We start from the raw sequence: 15311 nt of genomic DNA, 5'->3' as shown, positions 1-15311 counted from the left end.
CGGGGACCGGAGAAAGTGGAGCAATATTCTCCTCACGCCAAGCAACAGCCTAGAACAACCTCAACCTATACAAGTAACCTCGTAAGCCATGCTACTGATGCTGGACAGTTTTTCAGTGGATGCACAATAAACAACATACACATTAATGTAAATAAACAGCAAAATAATGGATCAATGCTCTGTCTTTGTTCGTCGCTAGCTTTTAGTGTTGTTGCATAGCAACCACCTCGCACTATGTTTTGTGCAGAAGGCAAAGGAGAGACCATTTTATTTTGAACATTATTTACTAATAAAAACTATTTAAATTAGAGTGTGTATTTCTTTCATATTGCCACTCTTGGTAACCGTTTTATAAAAGCAATAGCTCACTTCAGGCCGTGATATATGCTCATTATATCACAGCTAAGGGGGTTGAACCACGCCCCTTAGCTGTGATATAATGAACATATACCGCGGCCTGTCGTGAGCGCTTAAATGTACCATTCAAACTTAAAAGCTTACATGGTTTAAAAGATACCTTCTTTTAAAATGAGAACAAGTCACATGACAGAAGACAGAATCCAGCTCAAAAGGTTTATTCAGTTATCAGAACCTTCCATGTTAAAAGTGTCACACGAGAGGAGGATTATGGGTAATGTAGTCAAACATGATCATCTACACATTATCAGATCAGGTGAACTCTGAGGGTCAGCTGTGATCTCTCAGGTGAGTTCAGTTCTTCCCCCCCATGGTGTGCTTGTCGAACAGGTACTCGGCCATCTTGTTGGTGTTGGAGTCCATTCTGCTCAGATTAGAGATGAAGTCTCCGAGCTTCTTCATGGACTCGACCTGCTCGTTCAGGTAGTGAGTCTCCAGGAAGTCACACATCTGAGGAGGAGAGAGAGAAGACGTTAACAACTAAAGCGTCAGAGACGTTGAATCCCAGAGATCATCAGTGTGTAGTTCCTCGTGTTCAGCCGGTGTTACTCACATGAGGGTCGGCGTGGTCTGAGGCCAGTTTGTGCAGATCCAGCAGAGCCTGGTTCACGTTCTTCTCCAGCTGCAGAGCAGCCTGCATGGCCTCCAGACCCGTGCCCCACTCGTCTCGCTCTGGCTTCTGTAACGAGGGAACAACACCAGTTAGAGGGGGAGGGTACATAAAGCACAAAGAGCCTCAGTTTTAAATAAGTGAGAAACATGTTTATTTTAAGACAGATTTAGGAAAGCTACCACTAAGTTTGTCCCTTTATAATAACCTGTATGCACTTTCAGTCTACATCACGGCTTTCTTCATTTAAGCACACTAGTTTCTCATGTTTACATAAAAAGACATTTAAAAATATATGTTTATGTACTTTTTTGATATGCATTTAATTATATGTTGTACTCAAGCCCAAAGTCTTATTCACAAGCTGCTGTAACAAGAATAAAACCCCTTTAAAGTACATTTAATCCATTAGACGACATGTCAATATACATACCAACATATTAAGATTAGTCCTGTACAATAAAGCTTGAAAACAGGACGAGGTGCAAATGGAAATATTCTGTATTTTTCCAAGCCAGCAAGTCCACGCCCCGTTGCATTATGGTATATATATATATATATATATACACACATACATATAGTTGGATAAATGAACCCCACCGGTCTAAATAAGCTTTCTCACGTCACTGACAAGTCACCTGAGGCGAGAGCCAATGAAATCTGTGGCTTTAACGGCACTAGGATGTTGAGATTTAGGGTAAACAAATGACCAAAATAAGAGAATTTAAACTCTAAATACTGCAGTTGAAGTTGTTCATGGTGTACTGAGTTCAACAGCCTCTGCTTGTTAGTTAGTTATGTTTAGTTGCATAAACAGGATGTGGGTGGATTGAGTGACTCAGCAGTTTATCTGGTAGGCTATCTCAGGGTGCGTCCGGCAGACATTTTGTCCTAACAGACGCTCACCTTGACTAAAAGGCAGAAGGCTCTTTGAGCAGGTTTCCTCTCACTGATCCTGCTGTGATGCTAAATGTGTCTTGATGTTTGTCTGTTGATGTTACACATGGAGCAGCTGGGATGCAAGGAGCATTTCAGACTTGATCTGACCATTACAGTGTTATCGTAGACGTCCTGCAGACATGACGTTCAGAACAGATATTTACCTTGATGTCCTGCAGGAAGATGCGTCCTCCTCGGCTGTTCTGGAAGGTGAGCAGCTTGTCGGCGTGCTCCCGCTCCTCCTCGCTGTTCTCCTTGAAGAAGTGAGCGAAGCCGGGCAGGGCCACGTCGTCACGGGAGAAATAAAAGGCCTGCAGACAGAAGACAGTGGTTAGAGAACAGACCGGTCGTTACACACAGAGCAGGTCGAGATAAACGCTCGTTATGAGCCGAGGGCAGACAGAAACATGAGTCATGATTTCAGGGTGGTGAGAACAACCAGCGTAAGCATGACACAGCAATATGTGTACTGAATTGTGGACAGGGAATAGAACAGTCAGAAATGGAAGCAGTATCTAGATCCATTACTTAGGTAGAAGTAGGAATACTATCATCTTAAAATACGAAAATTACAAGTAAAAGTACTGATTTTAAAAGTAAAGTACACAAGCATCAAAAATAAAGAGTACCGTTTGCAACATTAGATTAAAAGTACTGCATCATATCAGCATGTGTTTTTATATGTAAATTACAATATTGGCCGTTACATTTAAGTTAAAGAAAATGTAGTTTAAGGAAGAATTTAGTTCCAAGTTTTACTAAACATGATAAGTGAGCCATTACTTTAATTACTGGACATTTTTCTCTGACTAGTAAGCTGGCTGTTACCAACTAGACTAAAGCAGTGTTTCTCCATGAATGACACAGGTGTGTGTGGTTAGTTAAAGTCAGTAATACCCGTTCAGTCTGAGGTAGAAACAGAGGAGGGTCTGTAATCTAAAGACAGTTTAACAGAAGTGAGAAGAATGTAGTCTGCAGCCTTTAGGTTATGCTAATGCGTGTTAGCTTAAAACAGGGATTCTGTGATTTTATGATGAAATCTGTAAAACAATAGTCTGCCATCTTGTATTTGTACGTGGTTTCCCTGTGACGCCACGTTGTTTACTCATAATACAGGCACACAATTAACATGTAACGGTGTAAAAAGAGTGTTTCTTACCATGGAGGTGTAGGAGTAGGAGGCGAACAGCTCCATGTTCAGCATTCGGTTAACGGCCGCCTCGCAGTCGCGGTGGTAGTTCTGTCTCACCTGGGAATCCATCTCAACTGGCGTTTCTTCGCTGTTTTTCTTAACAAAACAGTACAAAAATAAAGCTTACAAAGACTCTTCGGTAGTGCAAATTGAAGCAGAGGTTTTTTCCTGTGTGTCCGGAATGGATTTCAGTGCGAATTCAGATCGAGATGAAGGAAAAGTTCCGTTCAAACACTGTTGAAGCAAGAACTTTTCTCTGTTTCTTCTCAAGTGTGAAATGGTAGTTGAGTCGCTTCCTGTATTTATACCAGACGGGGGTCGTGGCGTCACTGCGCGTCTCCTCCAATCGGTGAGCTTTGGAGATCACGTGACGGTGACTAAGCGTTCTCTCTTCAGACTGGTGACAATGACTCAGCAGTTTTCACATCAAGTTTATATGCATGTTATATACATATTTTTTATTATAATTAATTTAATTATATTCACCTTTTTTTGTTGCAAATTTTAACTTGAAATATTATGTTCCAAGCTAGAGGGGCTGTACACATAAAAGCTTGAGTACCTAAAACAGTCCTAGCACTTGGCACATGTTATTAAAACACATCATGGGATCTCAGGCAATAGCTACTTGCCACTCTCTGTGAGATCAAAGAGCACATATAAGTTGGTAGTTTACCCAACATGGCTTTATAGATAAACATGTACCAATGACTGAACAGTTAGTGAAGGCAAACTTGCCCTGGCATACAGGGTACAGTGATGAGTAAGTGCTTTACAGTTTGTAACAAATCTCAGCGCACTGTGATAGGCGGCATCTAACTTGATCAGGTCAAAATTGGCAGGTGCATTCGCGGCTAATTGTATCTACCTTGACACTTAATTCTGCGGCGTAATTAACGTGATTAACTGAATACGCGACGTCTAAAGTACGGATAAACCAAATGGGAGAGCCGGAATGTAGAACGATAGATTCCTGTAGATTCCTCTCAAATCCAGCCCACGCCCTCCCCCCCTGTCCTCAGTCTCAGCGATCTCGGCCAATCAACGGGCGGTGCGTCTGCTTTCGGTTAACTGATGGATACGGGCTCCAATCAGGTTTGAGCTCTGGGTGATTGACGATATTGCTGTCCAATCAAAAAGTGATGGATTGGGATAGGAGGTTTATGGTTTAAGAAGGTAGCCCTCCTTTTCATCCTCGTGTATTACTAAAACAGTACCTGCAAAGTTCGTTTTAATACCCTCCACAATCTATATTTTCCACAATAAACTGTATCATTACAGCACTACTTTCACAGAAAAATAGAACTATAACTGCATTTTGTAACACACAATAGTACAATGATAATTAATCATGGTTGTTTCCCTGTTTATGAAGAGAAACCTCAATCTCAGAAACCATAGACATGTGTTTATAATCAACATTATTTTATTTTTTAATCCTCACATTCACATCTTTACTATCTCACTGACCATTAACAAAGGCTAGCACAGACTTGGCTTAACCCTTTTCAATGTTTCCATCTCTTGGCAGCGCTGTAGAACACTTTCACATGAACACATTGTTACTGAGGCAAACTGTGTGAATGTGTAACTTTCACTTCACCAGCTTATTTCCACAGTGTCTTTCCTTCCATCTTAAAACACAACAAAGAAGAAATCAGTAGTTTGGTAGACTTTTTTTTAATAAAAATAGAAAACTACGAAGAACAAATGCAAGAAAAAACCCAGACTGGAGGCTGTGTCTTCTTCTGTGTCCATCCTGTAAGATGGACCTTTCCTCCGCTCCTCGTCCTCAGGTTACTCCCTTTAAATGTCCTCCTTTTAATTTGTTTTCTTCTCTGTAGGTTTCTAGGGGCTTAGGGCGAAAGGTAAATCCCTCTGACACGCATTTTTACAATTTGGGTTGATATTAGCTTGGCTTTTGTTTTAATCGGAATTATTTTTCTCGTTCTGACGATGTCTTCCTCACAAAGGATAGTCCCTCCATAAGCTGAAAGATAAAAAAAAATCATTACTAACAAATGAATAAAGTTTCTATTAATATGTCGGACACCGTAATCTTCTCTGGTCCCCTCCCCAATCTGATCAATGATGACATGTATAGCCGCATGTCATCATTTCAGCGCTGGTTGTCTTGATGGTGCCCAGCAAACAATGTGGGCTTCGTGAATAATTGGACAGCCTTCTGGGGAAAACCTGGTCTGATTAAGAGAGACGGCATTCATCCTACTTTGGAAGGTGCAAATCTCATTTCGGCAAACATTTCAGGGCTCTGTGGACTTAATCCATGACAAACTGGAGTTGAGACCAGGAGGCAGAGTCGCAGTCTTACACGCTTCTCTGCGCTCTCTCCTAGGCAGTCATCCATAGGAATCCCGAACCCACTAAAATACCCAATATTAACGGTGTGTGTGTCTGCCCAAGGACAATTTAAGGTAAAACCTAATAGAGGCGTCATACATAATAACCTAATAAAAGTAAATGTAACAACTACTACAGTGCAACAAAACAGGCAGATTAAATGTGGTCTATTAAACATAAGATCTCTAGCATCTAAAGCAATACTGGTAAATGATTTAATATCAGATTATAATATTGATATATGCTGTCTCACTGAAACTTGGTTGAGACATGAAGAATATGTCAGCATAAATGAGGCCACTCCACCCAGCCATATCAATACTCATATTGCCCTAGGCACGGGCCGAGGAGGTGGAGTTGCAGCAATCTTTGACTCAAGTTTACTGATCAATACTAAACAAAAATTAAATTATACCTCCTTTGAAAGCCTCATTTTCAGTCTTACGCATCCGACCTGGAAAACTTTGCAGCCAATCTTATTTGTTACAGTGTACCGTGCACCAGGTCCTTATTCAGAATTCTTATCAGAATTCTCTGAGTTTTTATCAGCTTTGGTTCTTAAAACAGATAAAGTAATTATCGTAGGTGACTTTAATATTCATGTTGACGATGATAAAAATAGCCTTACTGTTGCATTTAACTCTATATTAGATTCTGTTGGTTTCTGTCAGAGTGTAAATAAACCAACCCACTGCTATAATCACACTCTCCACCTTGTTCTGACTTATGGTATTAAAATTGAGCAACTATTAGTCGAACCGCATAATCCTGCTTTATCCGACCATTTCTTAGTAACTTTTGAAGTACTGTTACTAGACTACAAAGCATTAGTCAAAAGCTCCTGCAGCAGAAACCTATCTGTTAGTGCTATAGCCAAATTTAAGGAAGAGATTCCACCAATACTTAACTCGATAGCATGTCTGCATGTAGGGGAGGAAACTTATACAAAATGTACACCACCCCAAATTGATCATGTTGTTGATAGTGCTACAGATGCGCTGCGAATAAAATTAGACTCTATTGCTCCTTTGAAAAAGAAGAAAATAAAACAACATAGATTAGCTCCATGGCATAATGCCCAAACCCGCAAAATAAAGCAAAAGTCGAGACAACTTGAAAGGATATGGCGTTCCACTAAACTTGAAGAATCTCATTTAATTTGGCATATTACTCTCAATGAATATAAGAAAGCACTGCGTAAAGCGAGAGCAGCATACTACTCTTCATTAATAGATGAGAATAAGAATAATGCAAGATTTCTTTTCAGCACTGTAGCCAGGCTGACAGAGAGCCACAGCTCGACTGAGCCTTCTATTCCCATAGCACTCAGTAGTAATGATTTTATGTGCTTTTTTAACGATAAAATTGTTACTCTTAGAAACAAAATCAATGACCTCTTGCCTTTGACCAGTATAGTGTTATCAACAGCTCCCGGAAACGTAAGTTCTAATATTACACTAGATAGTAAACTAGAATGCTTTTCAGCCATAAACCTTGAACAATTAAATTCAATGATTCTCTCTTCTAAACCATCAACGTGTATCTTAGACCCGATTCCAACTAAGCTGTTAAAAGAAGTTTTTCCATTAATTAGCACTTCTTTATTAAATATTATGAATATGTCTTTATTATCAGGCTATGTTCCACAATCATTCAAAGTAGCAGTGATAAAACCGCTTCTTAAAAAGCACAACCTCGATCCAGAGGTTTTAGCCAACTATAGACCTATTTCTAATCTTCCGTTCCTCTCAAAAATTCTTGAGAAAGCAGTCACAAAACAGCTGTGTGATTACTTAAAAAACTATGATTTATTTGAAGATTTTCAGTCTGACTTTAGAACACAACATAGCACAGAGACAGCTCTGGTTAAAGTCACTAATGACATTCTAATAGCCTCTGACAAGGGACTTGTCTCTATTCTTGTCTTGCTCGATCTTAGTGCTGCATTTGATACTATCGACCATGATATCCTATTGCAAAGACTAGAGCACTTAGTTGGCATACAGGGAACTGCTTTAGGCTGGTTTAGGTCCTATCTATCTGAACGCTCTCAGTTTGTACGTGTCAACGATGAATCTTCCACGCAAACCAAAGTTAGCCATGGAGTGCCACAGGGCTCAGTGCTCGGACCTATTTTGTTCACACTATATATGCTTCCGTTAGGCAATATTATAAGGAATCATTCTGTAAACTTTCATTGTTATGCGGATGATACTCAACTATATTTATCAATCAAGCCTGATGAAATTAATCATCTAAATAAAATTCAAGACTGCCTCAAGGACTTAAAAACGTGGATGACCTTAATTCTTTTTGATGTTAAACACGACCAAAACTGAAGTTATTGTACTTGGCCTGAAGAATCTACGAAACAAATTATCTAAAGATATACTAACTATGGATGGCATTAATTTGGCCTCCAGTGAGACTGTAAGGAATCTTGGTGTTATATTTGATCAGGATTTATCCTTTAACACCCACATAAAATCAATTTCAAGGACCGCCTACTTCCATCTACGTAACATTGCAAAAATCAGGCATATCTTGCCTCAAAACGATGCAGAGAAACTAGTCCATGCATTTGTTACTTCAAGGCTGGATTATTGTAACTCCTTATTATCAGGGTGTACCAAGAAGTCAGTCAAGTCGCTTCAGCTGATTCAAAATGCTGCAGCTCGTGTACTAACCAGAGTTAGGAAAAGGGACCACATTACTCCTGTTCTGGCTGCCTTACACTGGCTCCCTATAGAACACAGGATAGAATTTAAAATTCTTCTTCTCGCCTACAAAGCCCTTAATGGGCAGGCGACATCTTACCTTAAATAACTCATTATACCCTACTGTCCTACTAGGGCAGGGGTCGGCAACTCGCGGCCAACGGGCTCTGAGCTTAGACAAAAATAAGAAGGAAATAAAATAAAAGTACTTGAAGGACTATTTTTATTTTGTTGCATGGTTGAAAATGTTTCGTATCTTGTATTTTGAGGTGATACTGTGACACATAAATAAAAAACAAAACGGTTTTAATTAGGTCAACTAAAATATGCGTCACATCCTGCTACGGTCCCGTGCGAGCGCCTTTTTTCTTGGAGGCACTCGCGCGGGGACCCCCGGCTCGATGAGCGAACTATGGATAAATCAAAGAAAAGTACCGGAGGAACACAGGATTTAATTCTGTGTGGACAGAGTTATGCTTTCACAGCAAACGATGCTGGTTTACCGGTATGTTTGATATGTAGAGAGAAGTTGTCAAAGGTGCTGCAGCCTTTACGTATCGAGGAACAACACGGGAGAGGAAGACAGCTGACGATCTTCAGTCATAATTCAATGGGGTATGTCATTTATTTCAGAAAACACTTTTTGTTATTTACCATGGAATGCTCTTAACGTCCCGATAGCAATGAATATATTAAATGCTTTGACAATAAATACATACAAAAATTCATCTCTGGAAGCCGTAGCCCTCCATTCTTACCTACCCTACCTTTAACTCTTTTTAGGGTGCAGCTATATGTTTTATTTATTTCAAAGTGGGCCCATTTTAATAATATTTGTTTTCCTTCAAATGTTCAGAGGACTCCCCAAGTGCTGTGTTTGATTTATTTTAAAGTAGGCCTGTGTATTATTTGTAATTCTCCTTATGAGTTCTTTGTTTCTTATTAGAGGTTAACAGTTTTATATAATGTAATAAATAGCCTAATAAATGCAAAAAGACTGTAGTTTTTGTCTGATATAAAAATACAACTTCATTAGCTATCAAGCTATAAAATATGTTTTGCGGCTCCAGACAAAAACATTTGGGAGAAAAAGGAGCAAAATGGCTCTTTTGGTCAAAAAGGTTGCCGAACCCTGGCCTAGAAGAACCTCAACAAGTAACCTCGTAAGCCATGCTACTGATGCTGGACAGTTTTTCAGTGTCTGCACAATAAACAGCAACATACACATTAATGTAAATAAACAGCCAAATAATGGATCAATGCTCTCTGTCTTTGTTCGTCGCTAGCTGTTAGTGTTGTTGCATAGCAACCACCTCGCACTATGTTTTGTGCAGAAGGCAAAGGAGAGACCATTTTATTTTGAACATTTACTAATAAAAACTATTTAAATTAGAGTTTGTATTTCTTTCATATTGCCACTCTTGGTAACCGTTTTATAAAAGCAATAGCTCACTTCAGGCCGTGGTATATGCTCATTATATCACAGCTAAGGGGGTTGAACCACGCCCCTTAGCTGTGATATAATGAACATATACCGCGGCCTGTCGTGAGCGCTTAAATGTACCATTCAAACTTAAAAGCTTACATGGTTTAAAAGATACCTTCTTTTAAAATGAGAACAAGTCACATGACAGAAGACAGAATCCAGCTCAAAAGGTTTATTCAGTTATCAGAAACTTCCATGTTAAAAGTGTCACACGAGAGGAGGATTATGGGTAATGTAGTCAAACATGATCATCTACACATTATCAGATCAGGTGAACTCTGAGGGTCAGCTGTGATCTCTCAGGTGAGTTCAGTTCTTCCCCCCCATGGTGTGCTTGTCGAACAGGTACTCGGCCATCTTGTTGGTGTTGGAGTCCATTCTGCTCAGATTAGAGATGAAGTCTCCGAGCTTCTTCATGGACTCGACCTGCTCGTTCAGGTAGTGAGTCTCCAGGAAGTCACACATCTGAGGAGGAGAGAGAGAACGTTCACAACTAAAGCGTCAGAGACGTTGAATCCCAGAGATCATCAGTGTGTAGTTCCTCGTGTTCAGCCGGTGTTACTCACATGAGGGTCGGCGTGGTCTGAGGCCAGTTTGTGCAGATCCAGCAGAGCCTGGTTCACGTTCTTCTCCAGCTGCAGAGCAGCCTGCATGGCCTCCAGACCCGTGCCCCACTCGTCTCGCTCTGGCTTCTGTAACGAGGGAACAACACCAGTTAGAGGGGGAGGGTACATGAAGCACAAAGAGCCTCAGTTTTAAATAAGTGAGAAACATGTTGATTTTAAGACAGATTTAGGAAAGCTACCACTAAGTTTGTCCCTTTATAATAACCCGTATGCACTTTCAGTCCACATCACGGCTTTCTTCATTTAAGCACACTAGTTTCTCATGTTTACATAAAAAGACATTAAAAAATATATGTTAATGTACTTTTTTGATATGCATTTAATTATATGTTGTACTCAAGCCCAAAGTCTTATTCACAAGCTGCTGTAACAAGAATAAAACCCCTTTAAAGTACATTTAATCCATTAGACGACATGTCAATATACATACCAACATATTAAGATCAGTCCTGTACAATAAAGCTTGAAAACAGGACGAGGTGCAAATGGAAATATTCTGTATTTTTCCAAGCCAGCAAGTCAACGCCCCGTTGCATTATGGTACATATAGTTGGATAAATGAACCCCACCGGTCTAAATAAGCTTTCTCACGTCGCTACCAAGTCACCTGAGGCGAGAGCCAATGAAATCTGTGGCTTTAACGGCACTAGGATGTTGAGATTTAGGGTAAACAAATGACCAAAATAAGAGAATTTAAACTCTAAATACTGCAGTTGAAGTTGTTCATGGTGTACTGAGTTCAACAGCCTCTGCTTCTTAGTTAGTTATGTTTAGTTGCATAAACAGGATGTGGGTGGATTGAGTGACTCAGCAGTTTATCTGGTAGGCTATCTCAGGGTGCGTCCGGCAGACATTTTGTCCTAACAAGACGCTCACCTTGACTAAAAGGCAGAAGGCTCTTTGAGCAGGTTTCCTCTCACTGATCCTGCTGTGATGCTAAATGTGTCTTGATGTTTGTCTGTTGATGTTACACATGGAGCAGCTGGGATGCAAGGAGCATTTCAGACTTGATCTGACCATTACAGTGTTATCGTAGACGTCCTGCAGACATGACGTTCAGAACAGATATTTACCTTGATGTCCTGCAGGAAGATGCGTCCTCCTCGGCTGTTCTGGAAGGTGAGCAGCTTGTCGGCGTGCTCCCGCTCCTCCTCGCTGTTCTCCTTGAAGAAGTGAGCGAAGCCGGGCAGGGCCACGTCGTCACGGGAGAAATAAAAGGCCTGCAGACAGAAGACAGTGGTTAGAGAACAGACCGGTCGTTACACACAGAGCAGGTCGAGATAAACGCTCGTTATGAGCCGAGGGCAGACAGAAACATGAGTCATGATTTCAGGGTGGTGAGAACAACCAGCGTAAGCATGACACAGCAATATTTGTACTGAATTGTGGACAGGGAATAGAACAGTCAGAAATAGAAGCAGTATCTAGATCCATTACTTAGGTAGAAGTAGGAATACTATCATCTTAAAATACGAAAATTACAAGTAAAAGTACTGATTTTAAAAGTAAAAGTACACAAGCATCAAAAATAAAGAGTACCGTTTGCAACATTAGATTAAAAGTACTGCATCATATCAGCATGTGTTTTTATATGTAAATTACAATATTGGCCGTTACATTTAAGTAAAAGAAAATGTAGTTTAAGGAAGAATTTAGTTCCAAGTTTTACTAAACATGATAAGTGAGCCATTACTTTAATTACTGGACATTTTTCTCTGACTAGTAAGCTGGCTGTTACCAACTAGACTAAAGCAGTGTTTCTCCATGAATGACACAGGTGTGTGTGGTTAGTTAAAGTCAGTCATACCCGTTCAGTCTGAGGTAGAAACAGAGGAGGGTCTGTAATCTAAAGACAGTTTAACAGAAGTGAGAAGAATGTAGTCTGCAGCCTTTAGGTTATGCTAATGCATGTTAGCTTAAAACAGGGATTCTGTGATTTTATGATGAAATCTGTAAAACAATAGTCTGCTATCTTGTATTTGTACGTGGTTTCCCTGTGACGCCACGTTGTTTACTCATAATACAGGCACACAATTAACATGTAACGGTGTAAAAAGAGTGTTTCTTACCATGGAGGTGTAGGAGTAGGAGGCGAACAGCTCCATGTTCAGCATTCGGTTAACAGCCGCCTCGCAGTCGCGGTGGTAGTTCTGTCTCACCTGGGAATCCATCTCAACTGGCGTTTCTTCGCTGTTTTTCTTAACAAAACAGTACAAAAATAAAGCTTACAAAGACTCTTCGGTAGTGCAAATTGAAGCAGAGGTTTTTTCCTGTGTGTCCGGAATGGATTTCAGTTCGAATTCAGATCGAGATGAAGGAAAAGTTCCGTTCAAACACTGTTGAAGCAAGAACTGTTTCTCTGTTTCTTCTCAAGTGTGAAATGGTAGTTGAGTCGCTTCCTGTATTTATACCAGACGGGGGTCGTGGCGTCACTGCGCGTCTCCTCCAATCGGTGAGCTTTGGAGATCACGTGACGGTGACTAAGCGTTCTCTCTTCAGACTGGTGACAATGACTCAGCAGTTTTGACATCAAGTTTATATGCATGTTATATACATATTTTTTATTATAATTAATTTAATTATATTCATCTTTTTTTTTGCACATTTTAACTTGAAATATTATGTTCCAAGCTAGAGGGGCTGTACACATAAAAGCTTGAGTACCTAAAACAGTCCTAGCACTTGGCACATGTTATTAAAACACATCCTGGGATCTCAGGCAATAGCTACTTGCCACTCTCTGTGAGATCAAAGAGCACATATAAGTTGGTAGTTTACCCAACATGGCTTTATAGATAAACATGTACCAATGACTGAACAGTTAGTGAAGGCAAACTTGCCCTGGCATACAGGGTACAGTGATGAGTAAGTGCTTTACAGTTTGTAACAAATCTCAGCGCACTGTGATAGGCGGCATCTAACTTGATCAGGTCCAAATTGGCAGGTGCATTCAGATCAGATCACCATAGTCCAGCACTGGTAAAAAGGTCACAGAGACTAGCTTGTTGTTGTTGTTGTTGTTGTTGTGAGCGCCGTTGGATAGAAAATCAGCGACGTAAACGGTGACGTCATGACGCAGCAGAGGCAGCACCAGTCGGGCTCTGTGCGGTGTGAACAAAACGGGAGCTGAAAAGAAAAACCGCTTCCGAACCAGAAACGCTCTAGCACGGAGCTAGAACGGGAATGGCGTTGGTGTGAAAGCCCTAATTAATGCACAAATCAGTATTGTTGATTTAATCTGCAACTTTTCATCACACAAAGCACTGACTCATTGATCAAACCTGTCTTTGTTCTCCAGGGATCAGCCGGCTGCACAGATGGGAGCGGGCAGAGCTTCATGGTCTGGACCCTCCTGAGGAGATCAGAGAGCTGCTGCAGACACACACAAACCCAGAGTACAGCCTGAGGTAACAAACACAGTGTATTTGAAAACAAAATACTTACTTTGTATTTACTCCTATACTCACCATGTTAACATGGTTTATTAACGCACACTGATGAATTTGGTTTAAAGCCCATGTGTTCTTTTTGTAATGTATATGATTGACCCTATTCATGAGCTAAGATGACTGACATGGTGCATACACTCAAGTTGCAACACAGGCTGTCAGTAATATTACTTGTTATGATGTGTTTATCATGCTATGATACTTTTACTAAGGTTGAGTATTTGAACTGTATCCATCTGTATTTGATTAATATTCTTCTTCATTATTCATAACTCGTAATTATGGATAATTTGAGTCTGCATTTGAACTAGGCAAGTTTCAGGCATGTTCATATTAATAGGAACTTTATTCATTTGTTAGTAATGATTTTTTTTTTATCTTTCAGCTTATGGAGGGACTATCCTTTGTGAGGAAGACATCGTCAGAACGAGCAAATAATTCAGATTAAAACAAAAGCCAAGCTAATATCAACCCAAATTGTAAAAATGCGTGTCAGAGGGATTTACCTTTCGCCCTAAGCCCCTAGAAACCTACAGAGAAGAAAACAAATGAAAAGGAGGACATTTAAAGGGAGTAACCTGAGGACGAGGAGCGGAGGAAAGGTCCCTCTGACAGGATGGACACAGAAGAAGACACAGCCTCCAGTTTGGGTTTTTTCTTGCATTTGTTCTTTGTAGTTTTCTACTTTTATAAAAAAAAAGTCTACCAAACTACTGATTTCTTCTTTGTTGTGTTTTAAGATGGAAGGAAAGACACTGTGGAAATAAGCTGGTGAAGTGAAAGTTACACATTCACACAGTTTGCCTCAGTAACTATTTGTTCATGTGAAAGTGTTCTACAGCGCTGCCAAGAGATGGAAACATTGAAAAGGGTTAAGCCAAGTCTGTGCTAGCCTATGTTAATGGTCAGTGAGATAGTAAAGATGTGAATGTGAGGATTAAAAGATAAAATAATGTTGATTATAAACACATGTCTATGGTTTCTGAGATTGAGGTTTCTCTTCATAAACAGGGAAACAACCATGATTAATTATCATTGTACTATTGTGTTTTACAAAATGCAGTTATAGTTCTATTTTTCTGTGAAAGTAGTGCTGTAATGATACAGTTTATTGTGGAAAATATAGATTGTGGAGGGTATTAAAACGAACTTTGCAGGTACTGTTTTAGTAATACACGAGGATGAAAAGGAGGGCTACCTTCTTAAACCGTAAACCTCCTATCCCAATCCATCACTTTTTGATTGGACAGCAATATCGTCAATCACCCAGAGCTCAAACCTGATTGGAGCCCGTATCCATCAGTTAACCGACAGCAGACGCACCGCCCGCTGATTGGCCGAGATTGCTGAGACTGAGGACAGGGGGGGAGGGCGTGGGCTGGATTTGAGAGGAATCTACAGGAATCTATCGTTCTACATTCCGGCTCTCCCATTTGGTTTATTCGTACTTTATACGTCGCGTATACAGTTAATCACGTTAATTACGCCGCAGAATTAAGTGTCAAGGTAGATAC

At 40.2% G+C, this 15311-nt stretch overlaps 2 protein-coding genes across 2 annotated transcripts; both read right to left on the bottom strand.

Moving 5' to 3' along the window:
* Positions 1-559: 559 nt before the first annotated feature.
* Positions 560-3437, bottom strand: LOC307016505 (ferritin, middle subunit). The gene is made up of 4 exons (XM_079645621.1): positions 3126-3437; positions 2131-2277; positions 971-1096; positions 560-867 (listed from the first exon to the last, which is right to left on the bottom strand). Exons 1-4 carry the CDS (start codon positions 3225-3227, stop codon positions 712-714), a joined length of 531 nt encoding a protein of 176 aa, XP_079501747.1. The 5' UTR covers positions 3228-3437; the 3' UTR covers positions 560-711.
* Positions 3438-9879: 6442 nt separating this feature from the next.
* LOC307016507 (ferritin, middle subunit) lies at positions 9880-12718 on the bottom strand. The gene is made up of 4 exons (XM_079645623.1): positions 12418-12718; positions 11422-11568; positions 10289-10414; positions 9880-10187 (listed from the first exon to the last, which is right to left on the bottom strand). Exons 1-4 carry the CDS (start codon positions 12517-12519, stop codon positions 10032-10034), a joined length of 531 nt encoding a protein of 176 aa, XP_079501749.1. The 5' UTR covers positions 12520-12718; the 3' UTR covers positions 9880-10031.
* Positions 12719-15311: the final 2593 nt, after the last annotated feature.

The sequence above is a fragment of the Notothenia rossii genome, assembly GCF_949606895.1.
Source record: "Notothenia rossii genome assembly, chromosome: 8".
NCBI classification, from domain to species: Eukaryota; Metazoa; Chordata; class Actinopteri; order Perciformes; family Nototheniidae; genus Notothenia; species Notothenia rossii.
This window is presented reverse-complemented; position numbering and strand designations above follow the sequence as displayed.